General features: G+C 41.2%; 1 protein-coding gene across 4 annotated transcripts in view; it reads right to left on the reverse strand.

The window, feature by feature from the left end:
* Positions 1-14,370, reverse strand: part of RBPJ (recombination signal binding protein for immunoglobulin kappa J region) — a 96,125-nt gene extending 81,755 nt beyond the window's left edge. The window contains exon 1 of one of the 4 annotated variants that reach the window (XM_073342343.2): positions 14,257-14,370. In XM_073342343.2, the coding sequence (XP_073198444.1) occupies positions 14,257-14,276 (20 nt within the window). In that variant the 5' untranslated portion in view covers positions 14,277-14,370. The remainder of the gene's footprint in view (positions 1-14,256) is intronic. The other 3 variants (XM_073342342.2, XM_073342344.2, XM_073342347.2) reach the window with 3 other exon arrangements.
* Between the last annotated feature and the right edge of the window lie 6,856 nt (positions 14,371-21,226).

Here is a 21,226-nt window from a genome sequence, read left to right on the forward strand (position 1 = left end):
GACAGAGGGTGGGGGTAGACAACCACCAGAACAGACTGCAAAAGACAAGATGGAGGTAGGAAATGGCCCAGGGAGGCTGACTCGAGGCAATTTAGGGGAAGGCTGGTAAGCAGGCCTCACGGGGACATAGGTCAGAACCCGGTGGAGCGGGAGGGCCCACATTCCTCTAGTCTTTCAACTGTAATCATTAGGCGGGGGGGACTGCTATAGACCGAAATCACTGGGGATGGGGGAACCGCCAAAGACTGTAACCACTAGGCAGCAGACCCCGGGCCTGATCACACCATCTCCAAGAGTAATTTACAGTAACCAGCTGTTCCACTGTCACCTATCCCAAGTATATTTTTCATTGCATCCAGTAAGATCAGCATAGTAAGCTATAAGTTTCTGTTAACAATCAGCAATGATAGTGTTAATATTGGCATTTATGGCCTCCTTTGTAAAGTGTATTTAATTTCTGGAGGTGCTCTATAAAGCTAAATATTAGTTAAGTCACTGGGATGTAAAGATATGATTGCTTGAGCTGAACTGAGACAGTTCATGTCTCAAACTTGTCACAGGCTCCTGTAGTATCAGGACAGATTCACATTTAGATTATTTTCTTCCACCCCACAAAGGCCAGAAGATTAAGTTCTGCAGTGCAACTTTTCACCTACAGAATCATAGACTACACATGGCCTTAAACATATATTGAACTTGTCAACATCATAAATACTCAAACAAGGCAGGGATGTAATTATTTCCTTTGTATTCTATAAAAAAGTTACAATTGTTTAAGAGCTGGTGTAATGGGGAAAATCTCATCAGTTGTGTTTAGAACTAAAAGCTGAGAAAGATCTGTATTCTAAAGAATGTGTACCTGTCTAACGCTTCAATATCTGCTTTGCTAGGTAGCTATCAGCAGTGACTGTGAAACTCCAGAAGAGGTGGCGGGGAGGGCAGGGAGAGAAATAGCTGGTTGATATCTTAATCATTCATATGAAATGGCTGGAAAATATCTGTAAATTAATTTCACACACAGGGAGTCATGGTCCCAACTAATTATTTCGGTTAACTACTCTACTACCTCTCTACTGTCCTGAGATAAAATACAATTAGGTTTTAAAAGCAGAGTTGTGATTAGGAAAGTTATTTTCAGTACACACACAAAAAAGTTAGCTGGAGAATTCCCAGTTCACCTCCACCAACCATGGAATGTTAGAAAAAATCTTGAATGCAAAAAGACTAAATGTTGGCAGAAGTGCTCAACAACATGGAAAGAAAAAAAAAACGTTGGCTCAGAAAGCAGTTGGCCACAGGAGATTTGGTCAAAGGAAGAAGAAGTACCAGAACTGATCATTGGAAGACATCACAACATATACAAAGAATTGACTCGTTGATTTCTCCATGAAAAAGTAGAAGGAGAAAAAAATCCGTCCCTCCGATATAACTGATTTTGCCCTATTTTCATTCCTGCAGCTCACTACAGTTCTGTCTTACTTTTGTTTGGGAAGCTGGAAAGAGGTGTTACATAAAAGAAAAACCAAATCATCTATGCAGATTAACTTGTATAGAGAAATAAAGAGATGGCCCCTGAAGGTTTCATGCCTGTTCTGCTGAGAGCTCTACAACTGCACTCTTCTTGACACCATATCTGTCTGATTGTTCTGCACCTTAAGAACTTACATGAAGGGAGTAGCATCCCTTCTGTTGCCACTGTAGGTCCACACTAGTAGCAATTAAAGCTATTAAAACTGATTAACCATGCAAATGATTACTCCCTTTTGGTTTCTCTTTCCATATTGTTCTGCACTGAACAAGACAAAAAACTACGTAATTCTGATGTCTTCCCTCAGTCTTCTGATTCTACATTTCTGGTAGGTGAGAAAAAACACTGCTTCCACTTGCCAATAACAGCACACCAAAAGGGAGCATGGCCCAGCAGCTAGAACACAGTTCAGAGAATCAGGGCTCCAGTCCCACCTCTCCCATTGACTCTGCATGACCTTGGGGAATTTTCAACTTCTTTCTGCCTCAGTTTCCCCATTTATCAAAAGTGCTTTCAGATCTATGGCTGAGAATCACTGAATAAGCTCCAAGTATTATATATTCTGTTAGTGCAGATATTGGAGCTTACATACAATGGCATAAATTCACAGTGGGCTTGAAAATATCCCCTCCATTCTCCAACCCCCATTTTAAAGTTCCCTGCAGATAACAAAATTAGTACATATCAGAACTGCCCAAAAGTAGAAGCAGCTGCCCACCAGAGAGAAACTAACATGTTTAGTAAGTATCACACAGTGCCTTGCTGAGCAAAACACCTTTTTCTATGCCAGAGATGAGCAACATTAAGGTAGACTAGAGCACAAAATCCACTAAACCCCTTTAGCAGCCACATAGGGTTTTTTGTTTGTTTGTTTTTCAAAAAGATTGCGCCAGGTTGCTAAGGGGCTCAGTCTTTTAGAAAAGCTGCTGTTGTCTCATATCGCTAGGCTTCACTTCCTCAACAGCACAGGCTCCGACTCTACCCCATGCCATCCAGTTCCAGTTACTGCCCCATTGGCTGACTGTTAGGAAATGAAAACCACATTTCCCCTATCCACCCATCAATGGGAAGGAAGTAACCAGAACTGTGTAGCATGGGGCAGCAGAGTGAAGCAGAATGCCATGTGTCAGGTCACACCATTTAAATCTAGCCCAAACACCCCTCCAACATACCAACAGGGAAGGATATTTGCTGTTACACTACCCAATTCTGGTTACTGCCTCCCCACTGGCAGACATATGCCCCGATTCATCCACAGCCTGGAGAGTAGGGGGAGATAGGCTGGCCCCAATCAGACTAGCTGTGAGAGCCGGGAGCCAGTGAGAACGCAGTTAGAGCCAGGTGGCTTGGAGAGAAGCCCCTTCCCTGCATGCATGAAACTAGGGTGGTTGGGCCAACGAGTGGCATTGTGACCGAGTCCCTGGGCTTCTGCTCCCAGTTCTAGGCTCTGCTCCCCCACACCCCACACTTTAAGCACTGTGTCTGGTGCTCAGATTGGGTGGGCCTAGGAGCTAATTGGGTAGGCTGGGGCTCAACCCTGCTCAGCCTCCCACACATGAGAATATTTTCACCAGCTGCCTCTGGGCAGACCAAATAAAATGATTTGGGCAAGCCAAATCTGTCCCCCAGGTTGCCAGTTACTCATCCCCATTCTATGCAGTGCCTTTTCCCGAACTTAAGGTGGGTATATGAAACTGACTAGGCTTTTGTCAAATTTCAGTCTGAGTTTGAGGTTCTTGGTCTGCAAAATTGCTGCACACAGGAGTTGCGGCACAGGTGTAAACTCAGGGCTTGTCTACAGAGAGACTTAGCAAAAGTCAAGCCAAATTGTGACAGTTCATCACACTAGCCTTCTGTGCACCAAGTCGACCTACTGCCTTTCACTAAAAATTTAGTAGAACTTTCGTTCCAAATAGCAGGAGGTCAAAGTACACTATGGAACTTTTAGTGCACTTAGTATACGGCAAGCTAGTTTACTGTTAATGCACGCCTTGGTTTGCCATGCACTAAGTCTCTGAGTGGACACGCTCTTAGACGAGGAAAGGGAGGCCAAAATCTTCTATATACCAGACAGGGTTATCCAAAGGATTCTCAGAAAGGGTTGCTTTAAAGGTGGCACATAGAAAAAAGATGAACCACTGAGGGTTAAGATTGCAAATGGATTTATTTTGGTGACTTATTAACAATTATAAATAATTGGACTAACAGTGAACACACTCTGGCATAAAACCCCTCCTACACACACTTCTGAATACCTCCTCTGAGATACATAAAAATGAAATGAACACACAGATGTATCATCTCATGCAGTGTATTTAAACATGACTGTTTGCCAACCACTCTGCTGTGAGGCCTCTACAAAACTTGATAGTGATTAGGCGGCTAGCGTGCTGACACCACTGCCTATTCCATCTATCTATATCCATCTGTTGTCTCTTGTCTTGTACTTCACTTGTAAACTCTTTGGGGTAGGGACTGTCTTTTTGTTCTGTTTGTACAGCACTTAGCACAACAGGGTCCTAGTTCATGACTGGAACTCTTGCATACTATAATAATACAAATAAATAAATGATACATATTAATAAATGAGTTTGTTAACTAGAGCTACTCAATATTATCCCCCCAACTCTTAGTATTATTTACACATTAGTTTTGATTAACTTAAGACCACAAGCAACAAGTTTTCAAAGTAGCATTGTGAATTGGCATTATGTTGAACATTGTAAAGCTACAATAATTCTGTGGGTGTTTTATATCTTGATTAACCAGCGTTCTCAAGTTTGAAGATACTGTTTAAATGTGGTTTCTTACAAACCACCCATACCATCACATTACAGAGTGGGGCAGGGGAAGGGAGAGCAGGGGAAAGGGAGTTTACCCCCTGCATGAAAGGCCAAAGAAAGACAAATGTTTTTATTTGATTTAACCATATATTGTTGAAGAAGCCAGATGTTTAAGTTAACAGGGAGAAACATTAAATCCTAGTCTACGCTACAAAAACTGTTATTCAAAAAATGTTTGATAAAGGTACCGAAGAATGAAGTTAACTAAAATGCTGCTGACCACAATTCTGCAGTCAGTGTAGTCTAGGACAAATTATGTCCAGTATTATGTCAGCTAATCATGATTAAATGATGACTAGCTGACAAGATGTTGAACACAATCTATCCTTGCTACACTGACCACAGTCATGGTTGGTTTCATGTCAGCTAATTTGATTCTTCACACCAGTAAAACTTTGCAGTAAAGATTTCATATTCTAAAGTTATGTAGTGAAGAAAAGCCCCAAGAAAATATAAAACAGGACACAGCATTACCAAGAAGGATAACAACGTGTAAGAGAAACATTTTAAAGTGTGTTTGTATGAAATGGTATGATCATTACAAATATGCCATCTTGTGTGTATTTTAATCCCTTTCTGCTTATTTTTTGACAAAACCGGGTTTGAAATTTACAAATATGGGTTTGAAATTTACTGTTCTTAGATTCAATAACAGTATAATGATTTTTGAACGGTTACTCTCAATAATTTCCTCCTTAAATAAACGGATCAGCTGTTGGACAGGTGCTCTTTTGTTGCTTGCCTATTTCATAGCCTATTCCTCTGCATCATATAAACTTGCTTATTGAAATTATGTGTAAGAATCAGTATTACCCATGTCTTGGTACACATATGAAAGCTTATTGTGAATTTCTTAATATTGTATGATGACCTTCCACAGTGGAACATCAATCACTCAGCAAATTCAAGTAGGAGGTCAATTTTATGTTGGAAAAATGTACAGCTTTATTAGAATATAAACACTTAAAATTTACATAAAAATTTGTTGACAGATTTACGCATTCACCCTGAAGTAGGTGACATTTTTTACTGTTAACCTAAGTAGTGGGAACAGATGAGCACTGGTTATATTTAAGTTAATGAACATTACAACTGTTCCTTTCAGCTAATTTAATCAAAGTATTTTTTTTTTAATTAAAAACCCACTTGCATGTTCAACTATGCCTTTCCTGTAAAATGCTTCTTGGGAGCCAACAATTTAGTATATTATAGTAACATGTAGATCAATTAATGAAGTGCTTATAATTAATTTCAAAGGACTTGGGATGAAGAGTACTGTAAGAGAGCAAGAGCATACTGCAACCACAGAGTTAGGCTTGGAAATGTTGATTATTTTTTTTAAGACAGATAATATCAATGTTTATTTTTAAGCATTTTTTTCTATTTTTAATCTATTTAAATTTTCAAAGTTGTGGGAAATTATTTGGGGGCAGACAATTATTTAGTGACTGTAGACACAGATTAAAAAAGCTAAAGCTTTACAAACATTAAAAACAAATTGTCAACATTACATGTCAAAATATACAGAGAAAATATCCTTAAATCAAAGTTTAATAAGTTCTCAAGCAGCATTTTTCTTACTTTGCCTATATGTAAATTTTGATTCTCATCAATGGAAATATTTTTTCATCAGTTTCTGTGTGTGTGTACAATGAAATTGACTTTTACTAACATTTACTGATAAAAGCCTACATAAATTTCTGCTTTGCACAGTTTTCTTCTAAAGATGAAATCAAATTATGTACTGCGTAAATTACACTTCAAGAGATATAAGAATGTATTTCATAGTCCTAAATATTTATGATGTTTATATAATTTACATCTTAGGACATCTAAAAGCACAGCTTTTCTTTCTTTCTTCCCCCTTCAACCACTGCTCTCCACCAAAGCAGAGCAAACGTTAATTATTATTGACTATATAGTTTAGTACTAAAACTCTGACCATGAAGACCTAATATCTTTGTAAGCCACTCCAGCTAGAGACATTTCTCCTTCTTTCCATATTTCTCTTCTTTTAGTACAACAGCATCCTGTTAATTTTTACTAATGTCGAAGAACACTATAGTGAATTGTTCTATTGCTAATTTGAAAAAAGTACTCTGTTCTCTTATTTTGACAAGTGCAATTTTCTTTAAATAATTTATTACACTTCATAATGTACTACAGTATATTTTGTAAAAATAAAAGTGTTATATCTCTAAGACTTCATTATTATATTATAGAATTTTTTGCTAAGAAATAAAGAGATGGCCCCTGAAGGTTTCATGCCTGTTCTGCTAAGAGCTCTACAACTGCACTCTTCTTGACACCATATCTGTCTGATTGTTCTGCACCTTAAGAACTTACATGAAGGGAGTAGCATCCCTTCTGTTGCCACTGTAGGTTCACACTAGTAGCAATTAAAGCTATTAAAACTGATTAACCATGCAAATGATTACTCCCTTTTGGTTTCTCTTTCCATATTGTTCTGCACTGAACAAGACAAAAAACTACGTAATTCTGATGTCTTCCCTCAGTCTATTTGGTGCATGTCAAATAAAAGACGTACAGATTAGTGAAGTTCTACATACTACCATAATCTGAATAAAAACAAGATATTTGTTTTTAAGTCAGTCTTTACTCCTGCATTGGACACTGCAGTCCTTTTTGTGGCAATTAAATAATTGTCATAGAGGATTTAGGGTAATGAACAAGCAGCAAATGCAAACACACTAAAAATCAAAGATAATATTTTCATACAACAATCCTTAATAAAACCATGAAAAAAAAATGTGTTTAGAGCTATCTCAAAGATTTTCAAGGATTCCCCAAAGGTTTCTCAATAGCGAAATTTAGAACAGTAATGCTAATGATTCATATGTTAATACTTCCTTCTTGTGTGACTTTTATTCATTTGACCATAAATGATCTTATAAAAACAACCTTCTAGACTATGTATGTGTGTGCATACAGTATAAACATCCATAGTTTTACTATTCTCAAATCTTAACCATAAAGTTTAAACCTAGAGTGATAGGCACATCTCCCTTCTCCCTTTCATTGCTAAGCTCATTGCACAGCTGTTTACAATTGCTGTCTGGAGTTGCTTTCCTCCAATTCCACCCTAGACCCTCTTCAGTCCATCTTCTGTGCCTTGCACTCCACTGAAATTCCTCTTGCCAAAGTCTCTAATGACCTCTTCCTAGCTTAAGCTCAGAACCAGTACTCCTTGACCTTTCAGCTGCCTTTGACATGCTCTTAATTGAAATATTGTTATCCCTTGGTTTCCATGACTGTCCTCTTCTGGCTCTGCTACTTCTCTAATTGCTCCTTTTGCATATCCTTATCCACCCTCCAACTTTCAATGGCAGTTCCCCAGAGCTCTGTTCTCGGTCCCCCCTTCTCTTTTCCTTCTACATCTTTTCTCTGGGTAATCTCATTCACAACCACAAATTCACTACCATTTCTATGCTGACAATTCACACAGCTTCTTCTCTATTCCTCTTTCTCCTCTAAATGCCTTTTGTCTACACTAAAATCTCAGACTCTCTCGCTGACATCTCTGCATCCTCAACATGGCTAAAACAAAGCTTCTAGTCTCCCCCACCACAGTCCTTCCTGCTTCTTTCCTATGGACAACACCACCATTCTGCCTGTCACTCAGGCTCATAACCTCAGTGCCACCTTTGAGCTGGACCGCCAGGTTATGTCTAAATCTTGCTGAGTGCTTCTCCATAAGATCCTAAGATATAATCTATTCTATTCATCCACAGAGCCAAAACTTTCACCCAGCATCCCAATTACTGCATTATCCTACTCTCTGGCCTTGAAAAATGCAATTTTGCTCCACTCATATTAATTCAGAATGTTGCTACAAAGACATTTTCCTAGCATGGCACTTCGACCATGTCACCCCTCTCTCTTCATTCCTCAATAGGCTCTCTTCTTCTCTACTGAATCAAACATTAGCTGCTTGTCTTCACTTTCAAGGCTGTCATAAATATGAAGGGAAGGGTAAACCCCTTTAAAATCCCTCCTGGCCAAAGGAAAAATCCTCTCACCTGTAAAGGGTTAAGAAGCTAAAGGTAACCTCGCTGGCACCTGACCAAAATGACCAATGAGGAGACAAGATACTTTCAAAAGCTGGGAGGAGGGAGAAAAACAAAGGGTCTGGGTCTGTCTGTATGCTGCTTTTGCCGGGGACAGAACAGGCATGGAGTCTTAGAACTTTTAGTAAGTAATCTAGCTAGGTATGTGTTAGATTATGATTTCTTTAAATGTCTGAGAAAAGAATGACTATCCCTGTCTGTGTGTCTTTTTTGTAACTTAAGGTTTTGCCTAGAGGGATTCTCTATGTTTTGAATCTAATTACCCTGTAAGGTATTTACCATCCTGATTTTACAGAGGTGATTCCTTTACTTCTATTAAAAGTCTTCTTGTAAGAAAACTGAATGCTTTTTCATTGTTCTCAGATCCAAGGGTTTGGGTCTGTGGTCACCTATGTAAATTGGTGAGGATTTTTACCAAACCTTCCCCAGGAAGTGGGGTGCAAGGGTTGGGAGGATTTTTGGGGGAAAGACATGGCCAAACTACGTTTCCCAGTAAACCCAGTTAAAGTTTGGTGGTGGCAGTGGAAATTCCAAGGGCAAAGGGTAAAATTTAATTTGTACCTTGGGGAAGTTTTAACCTAAGCTGGTAAAAGTAAGCTAAGGAGGTTTTCATGTAGGTCCCCACATCTGTACCCTAGAGTTCAGAGTGGGGGAGGAACCTTGACAAAGGCCGTTCATGGTCTGTCTCCACACTACCTATTAACTCATATATGCCACAGAGACATCAACTCCTACCTCCAAACAACCCATGATGCCAGCCACTACCACCCACTTGTTACATTTTTTAAACACCTTTGATGCTTCCTCATATGCTGTCCCTCATGCTTGTGAGGAACTCCCTGTAAACATCTCCAAAAACTCACTCATTCTCCTCTACACTCTCTTTTGGTCAGCAGCCTATGACACCATGTGGCACACAGGGCTGCTGTAAAGATGTCAAAAATTTTTCCTAGATGGGTTGCCATGGCAACTGTGCTATTGCTCCAAGGTAGACATGTGCAAGTGGCTCTAGACCATAAAACCAGCACTTGAAGATTCCAGAAGAACAGACTCTAGAAAGGCTTGATGCTGGAACCAAATTTATTTTATGCATTCACCAATGAACTGACATACATCATCTCAAGGAGATTCATGTAGTCCCATGATACCTGCTTGGCCTCAAGGGACTCTAACTTCCAAAAGACTGAAGAGAACCTGAACAGTGATATTGCTGCCAAAGGTGACTACTGTAAGAAATGGAGACAAACCAAGTACATGAAACACTGCATCAGCATGCTTCCTCTTACATCATGAGGAGAGCCAACTTGAGCTTAAATATGTTTTTGAACGGTCAGAAGTTGGCATATGTTCTAAAACCAATGTATCAAGGGGTTACTCTAAATCACACACTTATACACAAATGCCACCTCACTAAAGTAGTTCAAAAAATCAAGAGCAGAAACTGTCTTCTGAACAAACTAGTAGTTTCCTCTTGGGGAGTCAATGCGCTATGTGGTTTGGGGCTCACCATATGCTACTGAGAGGGAGAATGTTGTGCCCATTTGATTAAGCTCTGCACATGCTACACTAGCAGACAAACAACTCAATCATACCATGAGAATTATTACCAGGCACCCTCAAGACAATAAAACTTGTATGTTTACCAATCCTAGCCAAAAATCCTCAACCTAACAGCTAGCATCACAATATAGCGAATAAACTGATCAGGGTGCAAAGTACCTTTATCAAGACACCAAGATATAGCAAATGAATATATGGGATGTACCCCATCACCAACTGCACAGCAGAAATCTTATCTGGACAGTGCTGCACACACTCTGTGCAACTGATATCATCCTCCGCTCACCATGGTGATCAGAATTGAGAGAGAACCTCTCCCACCGCCTGTAACTCTCACATCACCACCAGGCTGGATGAACAGCAACCTGACTTTGGGCAACTATGCCACCTTTGGAGACAGTTCAATAGGTCCAGGTGTGGCAGGGTTTGCTATGCCAAGACAGACCATGTCTAGGGCATCAAGGACAGCCCTCTGTGCACCTTTAATGCTGTGCAGGAAGCTGCATACATGCGGGATGGCTGCACTTTTTGTGTTGGATTCCCCAGAGGTCTTCCCATAGTGAACACTGCTGACTCAATGGCCACTTACCGGCTCAAGACCATTTAGCTGTTTTGGCATTGGTTTGTTTTTTAAAAGCTTGTCTTGCTCACATGCAGTCATGTGCATACTCTCCCTCTGTAAATACATATAGTGTGTGTGTGTTTGTGTCATATCCTTTTTGTGATACCTACAAAAAACTTGACAATGGAAATGCTGCTGGTATACTAATACCACTGCCTATCGTGCTGACCAATACTGTCTCATTGTTTCCTTGTACTCCCCCCATCTGTCTGTTTATAGCCATCTTGTCTCGCACTTAAAATGTAAGCTCTTTGAAGCCTGGACCGTTTCTTTGTTCTGTGTTTGTACAGCACCCAAGTACAATGGCGTCCTGGTCCATAACTAGGGCTCCTAAGCACTACAGTAACAAATAAATAATAATAAATCTGATAATATTACACCTATAATTAAAAACTGTATAACCATACATTATTCACACAGCTAAGTCTACGAAAAAACAAGCTCATATTATTGTTACCCCATCCACCTCTGTTTGCTTATATCACCCATCTTGTTTTAAACAAAACTAAGATCTTTGGTGCAGAAATTGTCTTTCACTATGTCATATATTTGTATGAGGCTTATCACAATGGGTTCCTGACCTAATTGGGGCCTTTAGGTACTTCCATAACACAAAATTGCTCAGAATGAAGGTTTCTTATTGAATCTATGCATCTCTAATAGCTGATATTTTCATTAATACTTCATAGCCTTAAAGTGATTAACGTTTTCCCAATCATTTACATTCTGCAGAAAAGCTTATGATATTCTGTCCATAAGTTATCCATTTCCATTAGTAAAATATTTTTGAGAATAAGACATTTTCAGTTACTTGTCTGCTACATTTCTAACACATTTTTCATTATCTCTCTCTCTGCCCCTGAAGTGAGTAACTTAGGTTCAATCATAATAATGACTGTATACTTCACTATTCCGATAAAAATGTATTTGAAATAAAATGGTTACAGTCTATAACTTCGTGTAGATAAGAAAGCAGGTAGGTTTTGGTCATACCGGAAAAACAACTTATGTGGTGAAGCGCTAACCTCGCTATTTCATGAACAGGTTACTGGCACAAGTGAATAGATGTATGCAGGTTTATTTACTGTAATTTAAGTTTTAGCATTCACAGTTTTCATAGAAAGATTGTTTTTATAGAAAGACATTCAACTTGCATTGACTAGAAAACAATCACTTACATGCTTTGTCTAGCAATCTCAGTGTCAATAAAATTGCAAGCCACCACTGAAAAATTTTCACTTACTAAAGGACACATCAGATTTTAATTTTAACATAGCCACAATGAAAACAGGATATAACATTGCATAACATTAGTATAACATTGCTAATTCAAAACTAGAGTTTAATACTGCTAATCCACAAACCTAGTAATTCTCGCAAAAAACATCAACTCATTCCACTTTATAATATGAAATATTATAAATCATGGCAAACTAAACTACTCCTGTCAAAATTTAGTCATCTGCATTTAGCAAGGTTCTACCAGATAGCAGGTCCTGAGACCATCATTCAGTATACTAACATACACTCCTCAACACAATAAAGCCACACCTGTTAATAAATTTTAGCATGTCTTTTAAAGTCTACCTGTGTGATAGACATATGCTTGAAGTGATTAGCCATAATAATAATAAAAAATGATTCAGGGTCTCAGGTAGTAACAAATGATCTCCCACCTTTAATAAGTACAGTATTATGATTCACGGTTTCAGGGAGTAACAATGAACTCCTTCCTTTAATAGGAATTAGTAAATTTATACAGGTTTTGATCAATACAACCAATTTTAGAATCCTCAAACACACACAGTCTTTTCTGTTCTCATGTTAAAGCACAATGTATTTTCTTCTCTCCTACTGTTAGCCTGGTATAATCATTTCTAAGAAATTTTCTAGGATTATGAATTAGTCAAAAGGTAGTACATATCTCCTAAGAAGAGACAGGATGATACAGACCTGAGAGCATTATTGATAGCAGTTTGCTAATCAACAAGCAAAGAAAATAACTGTCAAATGATCAGACAATTAAATGAAATGAACATAAACTGGAATACAATTCATCCATAACTAACCCCACAGCAACATTTAAAACAAACATTTTAAAGCACTTTTTTGTCTTGTTCCCCACAACCCTTAGAACTCTAAATAGTGCCATCCAGAAACTGTAACAAACACCTGCTGCCTTAAAGAATATTAAATAGGAAAAATGAGCAACAGCAGCAAGCTCCATTTGAACATGAAAGAAACAAGGCAACATCCAGGCAGCAGCTTAGATCTTGTTTTCAACAATCAAGATTAAAAATGGAACAACCATTGAGGCCAAAATGAAACAAGAAAAATACCATAATGCCACTTTTGCCAAGAGAACAAAAGCAACCACCAACCCCACCCCAAACAGGCTGCTGGCCTCTCTAACCACATAGCCATAGCTGGAGATAATGTAATCTCATGGGGAAAAGAGTACTTTTGTGTGTTTGTGACATTCACTGTGAAAATATCAAACTAAGTCCACAATGTAAAGATACCCAGCAATATTCTTACGAACCAGGATTTTGTTATGAACAAACAGGTGGTGAGCAGACAAGGCCCGCTATTGTACTTGGAGCCCCATCCCTCAAGAGTCAGTGTGTGTTCAGTGGAGTGGACGCAACTACACAGTGTGACCCAAGACTGGGGGTATGGTGCCTGCTTTGTGCAGTGTAACTCAAGATGTGGCAGAGGTGTGCAAAACAGCTGCTGATGCACCCTACCACTACAGTGAATCTACCATTATTACCTAACAGCAGCTGACTAGGAGTATGCCACCGATTACCATGACACAGTTTACAGGTGGAAGGCCATTATTCAGTATGACCCAGTGGCCTTAATGGGGATGGCAAGTAGTTTTCATGCGGAGTCAATTAGGAGCAGATGGAGTGGGAAGGCTGCTATTCTTCTGTTGGGAGGGAGGCAGCTAAGAATATTCACTTGTAACCCAGAGAATGGTGAACAGGCAAGGAAAGGGGAACTTCCACCCACTTCTGCAAGACAGCAGGGGGTCTTGCTTGGGAAGAGACTGTTCCTACTGAATGGGACCTAGAGCCTGATGAATTCAGCGCACCCCGGCGCGCGGGGAAGGAGTGCTCTGCCCCCTCTCAGCGCGCCCTGCTAGAAAGGAGGAAGGCACCAGGCGGCTTTCCCACAGCAAGACAGGAGCCTTTGTCTGGTGCCCCAGGGCCGGTGGCTGAGGGGGCCTCAGCCCGGACCCGGGCTGGGAAGCCCCACGAACAGGTACCCACCGTGGGGGTGGGGGAGAGAAGAGTGTGCCCGGCACCGAGCCCGCTCCCCCGTCCCGCCTGGGATTTGGGAATCTCGGCCCTCCCTGGACCCGCCCCCAGACTATCCACCTGGGGATCCCGGCCTATCACCCGGGGGCCTTCTCCGGTGCAGCCACCTGGGGGGTCCCAGCCCCCGAGGGTCTGTGTCTCGTGGCCTCCCCCGGATCGCCCGGCTAGGAGCTCCCGCCTCCCCAGACTGGCGACGGGGAAGCAGCAGGGCCAGAGGACGACGGTGGGTGAACCCCAGTGCCCGCGGAAAGGGATCGCTCCCGGCCCGGCGCTGCGAACCCCCCGCACTTACCCTGTCACAACAGGCGCCATCTTCCACAAACTCTCGCCAAAACTCCTACTCTCGCGAGACCTGCCTCCTCCTCCCCAGGCCGAGTGCGCGCGTGCGCGGGCCCGTGAGACAGACACGCGGTCGCGGAAGGGAGAGAGTGGGGAGGCGCGCCGCCCCCTCATCCCGGGTTCTCCCCTCAGACACAACAGCAGCAGCAGGCGTGGGAACCTGCCCAAGGCTCGCGAGAACTCCAGCAGCGGCCTGCCCGGCGCTAAGCCAGACTCGTATCGCGAGAACAGAGTGAAGGGGAGGGGGTGGGGGATTCCCTCGCTGCCGCGCTGCGCGTTTGTGGTCCTTGTTTCTCTGAATCTCCCTGAGCCGGCGGCGGGCGAGGACTAAACCATTCGGGGGAGAGGTGCGGTAGGGACCATTTGCGTGGGGCAGTCAGGCCCTGTCCCACAGGCAGGGAGCGGAGCGGTTCCCTCGCGCGCCTCTGCCTCTTGCCGGCACGCAACGTGCCCGGCCGCGGGGCTGGCAGCGCTCCGGCGGGGCGTGGAGCCGCCCCGGCCTTCGCTCCAGCGCCGCCCTCCCCGCGGGGCGGGACGGCCCAGCCCGGCTCGGGCAGCCGCCCGCGGTAGGAGGTTGCACGCTGGGTAACCGCTGATGTTCTAGCTCCTTGCGGCCCATTCGTCTCCCCTGCCCGCCACCCTCCATCCCCCTCTATTTTAGGGACTCTCTGAAACCCACTCTTTTCCAGGGGCGGTGCGTCCTTTCTCCCTTCCTCACTAGGCTCCCCCACTCTCCCACGCGGGCCTCCCTGGGACAGCCCCCATGCTAGGTTACCAGGGCACCCCAACTGGCCAGGGGCTCTGCGTGCATCCCCCTTTCCCCTGCTCGGTTACAGACAGATAAGTAGAGAACTGCCGTGGTGGTGAGCATGGGCCTCACTTTCTTCAACACAATTAACTTGGCAACTGCCTTTTGGCTGCACTGGAAAGGTAGAGGGGAGAATGAGCAGGCAAGAGAAACAATGTCAGTAACCAGGCTATTAAATGATCTACACATGGACAAACTTCTTAGAATCATAGAATATCAGAGTTGGAAGGGACCTCAGGAGGTCATCTAGTCCAACCCCCTGCTCAAAGCAGGACCAATCCCCAATTAAATCATCCCAGCCAGAGCTTTATGAAGCTGGGCCTTAAAAACCTTTAACAATGGAGATTCCACCACCTCCCTAGGTAACCCATTCCAGTGCTTCACCACCCTCCTAGTGAAATAGTTGTTCCTAATATCCAACCTAGACCTCCCACACTGCAACTTGAGACCATTGCTTCTTGATTTTATCATCTGCCATCACTGAGAACAGCCGAGCTCCATCCTTTTTGGTACCTCCCTTCAGGTAACTGAAGACTGTTATCAAATCGCCATCGTACTCTTCTTCAGACTAAATAACCCCAGTTCCCTCAGCCTCTCCTTGTAAGTTATGTGCTCCAGTCCCCTAATCATTTTCATTGCCCTCCGCTGGACTCTCTCCAATTCATCCACATCCATTCTGTAGGGGGACCAAAACTGGATGCAGTACTCCAGGTATGGCCTCACCAGTGCCGAACAGAGCAGAATGGTCACTCCCTCGGTCTGCTGACAATGCCCCTACTAATACAGCCCAATATGCTGTTGGCCTTCTTGGCAACAAGGGCACACTGCTGACTCATATCCAGCTTCTCTTCCACTGTAATCCCCGGGTCCTTTTCTGCAGAACTGCTGTTTAGCTAGTTGGTCCCCAGCCTGTAGTGGTGCATGGGATTCTTCCTTCCTAAGTGCAGAACTCTGCACTTGTCCTTGTTGAACCTCATCAGATTTCTTTTGGCCCAATCCTCCAATTTGTCTAAGTCACTCTGGATCTTATCCCTATCCTCCGTCATATCTACCTCTCCCCCCAGCTTAGTGTCATCTGCAAACTTGCTGAGGGTCAATTAATCCCATCATCCAGATCATTAATAAAGATGTTGAACAAAACCGGCCCCAGGACCGACCCGTGGGGCACTCCCCTTGATACTGGCTGCTAACTAGACATCGAGCCGTAGATCACTACCAGTTGAGCCCAACAATCTAGCCAGCTTTCTATCCACCTTAGAGTCTAATATAGTCTTGGCAGCAGGGATTTAAGAGGAAGTGGGAAATCCTGATTTGGGGCCCTAAAATTGGCATTTAGGAGCCTAAAAGATTATTTGCATAACTAAACGTGCACTAGGACTTTCCAGTTCAGGGTCTGAATGTATATCAGATGTGGACTACATTTGAAAAGTAGACTACTGATGTGCAAGATCACTACTAGCTCTTCCTTCACCCCTTCAGCTTCCTCTTGCTGCTTCTGTAGTATCAGAAACCATCTAGCTTAACACTCAGATCCTCCATATTAATAAAAAAAAATGCAATATGAGAATGAGATTCTAAAGTTTACTTCATTCTTATCACTCTACTTTGGCAGGTCTGGCTCTATCATCTATATGATTTTTGGTCTGCTTCTTCAGCTTATTCTCTACTGCTAATATAATGCAATGGAAAACAGCTTCCTAGACAAACTACAGTAAACTTGTGCATTTTAAAAGACTGCTTTGCCACAGAGTTTGCTGTAGTTGTACAAACAACTAGTGTTAGTTATCATTACGAATACTCTTTTCCCACCATAATTTCTCCCTCCTCATTAGTTGCAAAAGGATTTTGATTGGTTCCTTACAGGTACACTCCTCATCTGAAGCACAATGCGTACTGCAAATCCTCTGTATTGTTTGTGGAGCAGTAACTCACAATCCCCCTTTAAAAAGCTCTTCCTGAAAACATCTTTTTTTTCCAAGACTGATGAATGATCTCAGTTCATGCTAGTTCCATTGCAGTAAGAATGGTTTCTGGATTTTTGCCCTAGTTTGTCTGTAAATGGTTATTTTGTGGGGCCTCTTCTTTTTGTGTGTGTTTTGAATCAAACTGGAAAATCTAAAAATATTCTTGTGTACCATATGTCAAGACTTTAATATTTTCCAAAGAGGACATATTTTGATTTAAAAAATTGGATCCCAGAAAGGTATATTGTTTCCAAGGATTAATCATTAATAATTTGAGAAAAGTGCTTTCTATCACTGATTCAGATGCATTTTTAAAAACCCCAGGATACATATTAAACTATTTTTAAAAAATTATAAGTATTCTATAGTAGCCTAAAAGGTCACTCACCCTAACAGTCCAGAATTAAAAATCAGGAACACAAACCATAAAATCAGAGACAGGGCTACCAATGTGATATATGCCATCATGTGCCAGCAATGCCTCTCTGCCATGTACGTTGGCCAAACCGGACAGTCTCTACTCAAAAGAATAAATGGACACAAATCTGACATCAGGAATCATAACATTCAAAAACCGGTAGGAGAACACTTCAACCTCTCTGGCCTCTCAGTAAAAGAGTTAAGGGTGGCAGTTTTGCAACAGAAAAGCTTCAAAAACAGACTCCAGCGAGAAACTGCTGAGCTTGAATTAATATGCAAACTAGATACCATTAACTTGGGTTTGAATAGAGACTGGGAGTGACTGGGTCATTACACATATTGAATCTATTTCCCCATGTTAAGTATCCTCACACCTTCTTGTCAACTGTCTAAATGGACCATCTTGATTATCACTACAAAAGTTTTTTTCTCCTGCTGATAGCCTGTTACAGTTTGTATGGCGACTTCCACCTTCTCTGTATGTAGATATATATCTTCTTACTATATGTTCCTTTCTATGCATCTGATGAAGTGGGCTGAAGCCCACGAAAGCTTATGCTCTAATAAATTTGTTAGTCTCTAAGGTGCCACAAGTACTCCTGTTCTTTTTCCAGATACAAACTAACACAGCTGCTACTCTGAAATCTGGAAAGAAAATAAACTTCAGGCAAATTTAAATTTTTGGATGGACTTTTTTAAAGTATTGCTAGTACTGACTGTTTTTTGTTATTTCACAAAGTGCTGAGTATTTAATTCCTAATGATTTCAATGGGAGTTGAGAGCACCCACCACCTCATGAGACAGGGCCCTAACATCTGATCCTTAATGGAAGACAGTACCAGATCTGAGGAATAAGAACAACTTTAGATACAGTATAGGGCAGTAAGGACTTTGGATTTATTTGTTATACAAGGCAGTCTGTGCCAATCCAGTATACAGTCTTGTATCTAACCCAGCCCCTATTGAACTCAATGGAAAGAGTTCTAAATCAGGTATTAGGGACTACATTTTCAAAAGTGACTAGCAATTTTGGGAGCCCAACTTGAAACACAAAGGGGACTGATTTCAGAAAGTGCTGAGCACCTGTCCTTTAAAATTTAGTCCCCTTTCAAGGTGTCAGTTTGGGCATCCGAAAACAGTAGGATTAAAATTTTCAAAAGTGACTAAGGAAGTACTGTTTTTTAACCTAGTTTATAAACTCTTTGTGGCAACTACTGGCTGCTACTACTACAGTTTGTACAGTGCCTAGTACAATGGGGCCCCATTCTTGGTTGATCCTTAGGCACTGTTTTAATAAACGTAAGAGTCGTTAATAATTGTATTTTTAACCCCTAGCTGCTTTATAAAAGATACTGACACTAATAAGCAACATATATGCCAGTACCTCACAGACTATCCATATCTTAGTTCATTATAAATAATACATTTCATCTCACGATGTTTCAGTTTACATTTCTGGATGTAAATCACATAAACTACTAGTACTTATTATGATATAACCTTTCTGGAATTTTATAAGCACAGGATGTGCAATATGGTTTAACCACGTTTCTAGGAAAGAAAATAAATACAGTTGCCCACAGAGTATATCTTACATCTAAGCTTGTGTGTATACACCAACAAAAGTTATCGCTTAAACTGCTAACTGAATAAGACCTAGATCTCAGAAGTGACTTTGCTGTTTAAAATGGAAGTTCTTATTCGGCATAGCTGAAAGAAAAGAAGGCAATATTACAGTATCTCCTTTTGATCAATAAGAATAGTTATTACTAGCAATCTCAAAAAGGTATGATTTTGAAATTAAACAGTTTACACTTGTGTGTTGTATTCTCAAGTAGGCCACTGGGACAAAAGAAAAGAAAAACTCTAATCTGTCTAAATCTTAATGCTAATAGGTTATATCTTACTATGTATTATTTTACTATTATTATGAAAGCTCCCAAAAGCTAGAGTCAGGTTGGGGCTGCATTGTGCTACACACTGCAAACAACCCGAGGTTGATAGTCCCAGCCCAAAGAGTTTATAATCTAAAGACAAAGTGCAACAAGTGAGCATAACAAACAATAGGAAGGAAGAGGGGGAGGGAGGATGAGGTTAACAGTATTAATATCGTGGTTATGTAGGTTAACAGTGTGCACTGATGGCTCTGAATCATTTAATTTTTTTAGCATCATTTTAAAAATTCCCTATCAAACCACAATCCCTCATACAGTATTACCATTTGTCCCCTACACACCACCACCTAGCTACAAGCATTTAATTGCAGTGTAGACATATTCATTGAATTCCAATACTGTGAAGGTGCAACTATGGGGTGCCCATTACCTCTCTCACACACCCAACAGTCAAAGTTCAGAACTGCTGACATTTTCAGGGCTCTTAAGATTTTGCACCGGACCCTGCCCTGGTGTTAGTGTGCGTTAAGAGAGCTATTGGGGCTGTGGCTCCTAGAGTACTTGCTTCGTGCAGTGGTAAATGCGTAATACACACCAAACCTGTTCTGGAATTAAGCAAACACTAGATATGATTACAAAATAATTTAATAAAAAGAGAAATAACGAATATCCTCTGGAATTTTATTCCGTAAGCATCTCCCCCAATCTTTCAAAATATGCTAGAGAAAAGTGAGATGATATGTCCCTTCTTGCCATTCTTTATTCTACATTTAGGATTGCTTCTGAGATGATAAGAATAGCTTAATAGGAGCAAATTCATTTTTGATTAAACCTTACTGAAATCAACAGAGTTACAACAGGAATTAAACTGGTCCATTTTTATTTTATTTTTAATGGAATTACATCTTTATGGATGCTTAATAATAAGTATCGAAAAGTACATCTCAGAGAAAAGACATTTGCCTGTTTATCTATAATTAAAATTGCACTCTGGATTGATCTGTGACAGCCACAATTTTGAACTGATGTGAAAATAGATGACAATTAAATCTATGTACCAATCTATGACCTATAAGGTAAAAATAAACTACACTTAAAACAGATGCCTTCCTGCAGGAAAAAGTAGTTAACCAGAGGTGCTGCCTCAGCTCTAATCTTTTCATCATGTACAATAGTGACCTACCTACATGCTGGTGCAAATCTCACACCCAGGACTGTCACTAAATAAGTGAGTTTACATGCTTGCTATTAAAGACATCCTTTGAAATAATGCATGTTTCCATATATCAGCACATGAACTCTGCAGGCCAATATGGAAAACATCAAAATCATGATTTTCTAGGAAAAGCCATGAAATAACCAAAACTCAAATTTGATTTTTACAGATGCAAAAGCAGACCACACCCTTGACTGTGCATACTTTGGTCTCATAGTTAGTGCATGAGGGAGTTTCAAACTAGCTATAAAAATATTACAGTGAAGACGTCAGCAGACCTACCCCATAAAAACGTCACTAGACACATACAATCCCTTGATAAAACTGCTGAAACTCTTTGACATAATTTAACCCATTTTACCATATAGTAGCAAAGTCTGGGCCCCAACCACAACTATGTAGAATGTGATAAAATACCAACAGAAATCCTTAACCTGCAATTCTACAAACCAGTACCACTGTATGTGTGTAATGCTGAGAGACGCCGGTCCTCACCGGGAGGGATTGAACCAGGGACCTGTGGAGCTTAGTGCAGGAGCCTCTGTTGCATGAGCTAAAAGCCAATTACCTCTCAGGCCTGGTCTACACTATGAGGTTAGGTTGAATTTAGCTGTGTTAGG

The sequence above is a fragment of the Lepidochelys kempii genome, chromosome 4 (assembly GCF_965140285.1).
Source record: "Lepidochelys kempii isolate rLepKem1 chromosome 4, rLepKem1.hap1, whole genome shotgun sequence".
Taxonomy (NCBI): Eukaryota; Metazoa; Chordata; order Testudines; family Cheloniidae; genus Lepidochelys; species Lepidochelys kempii.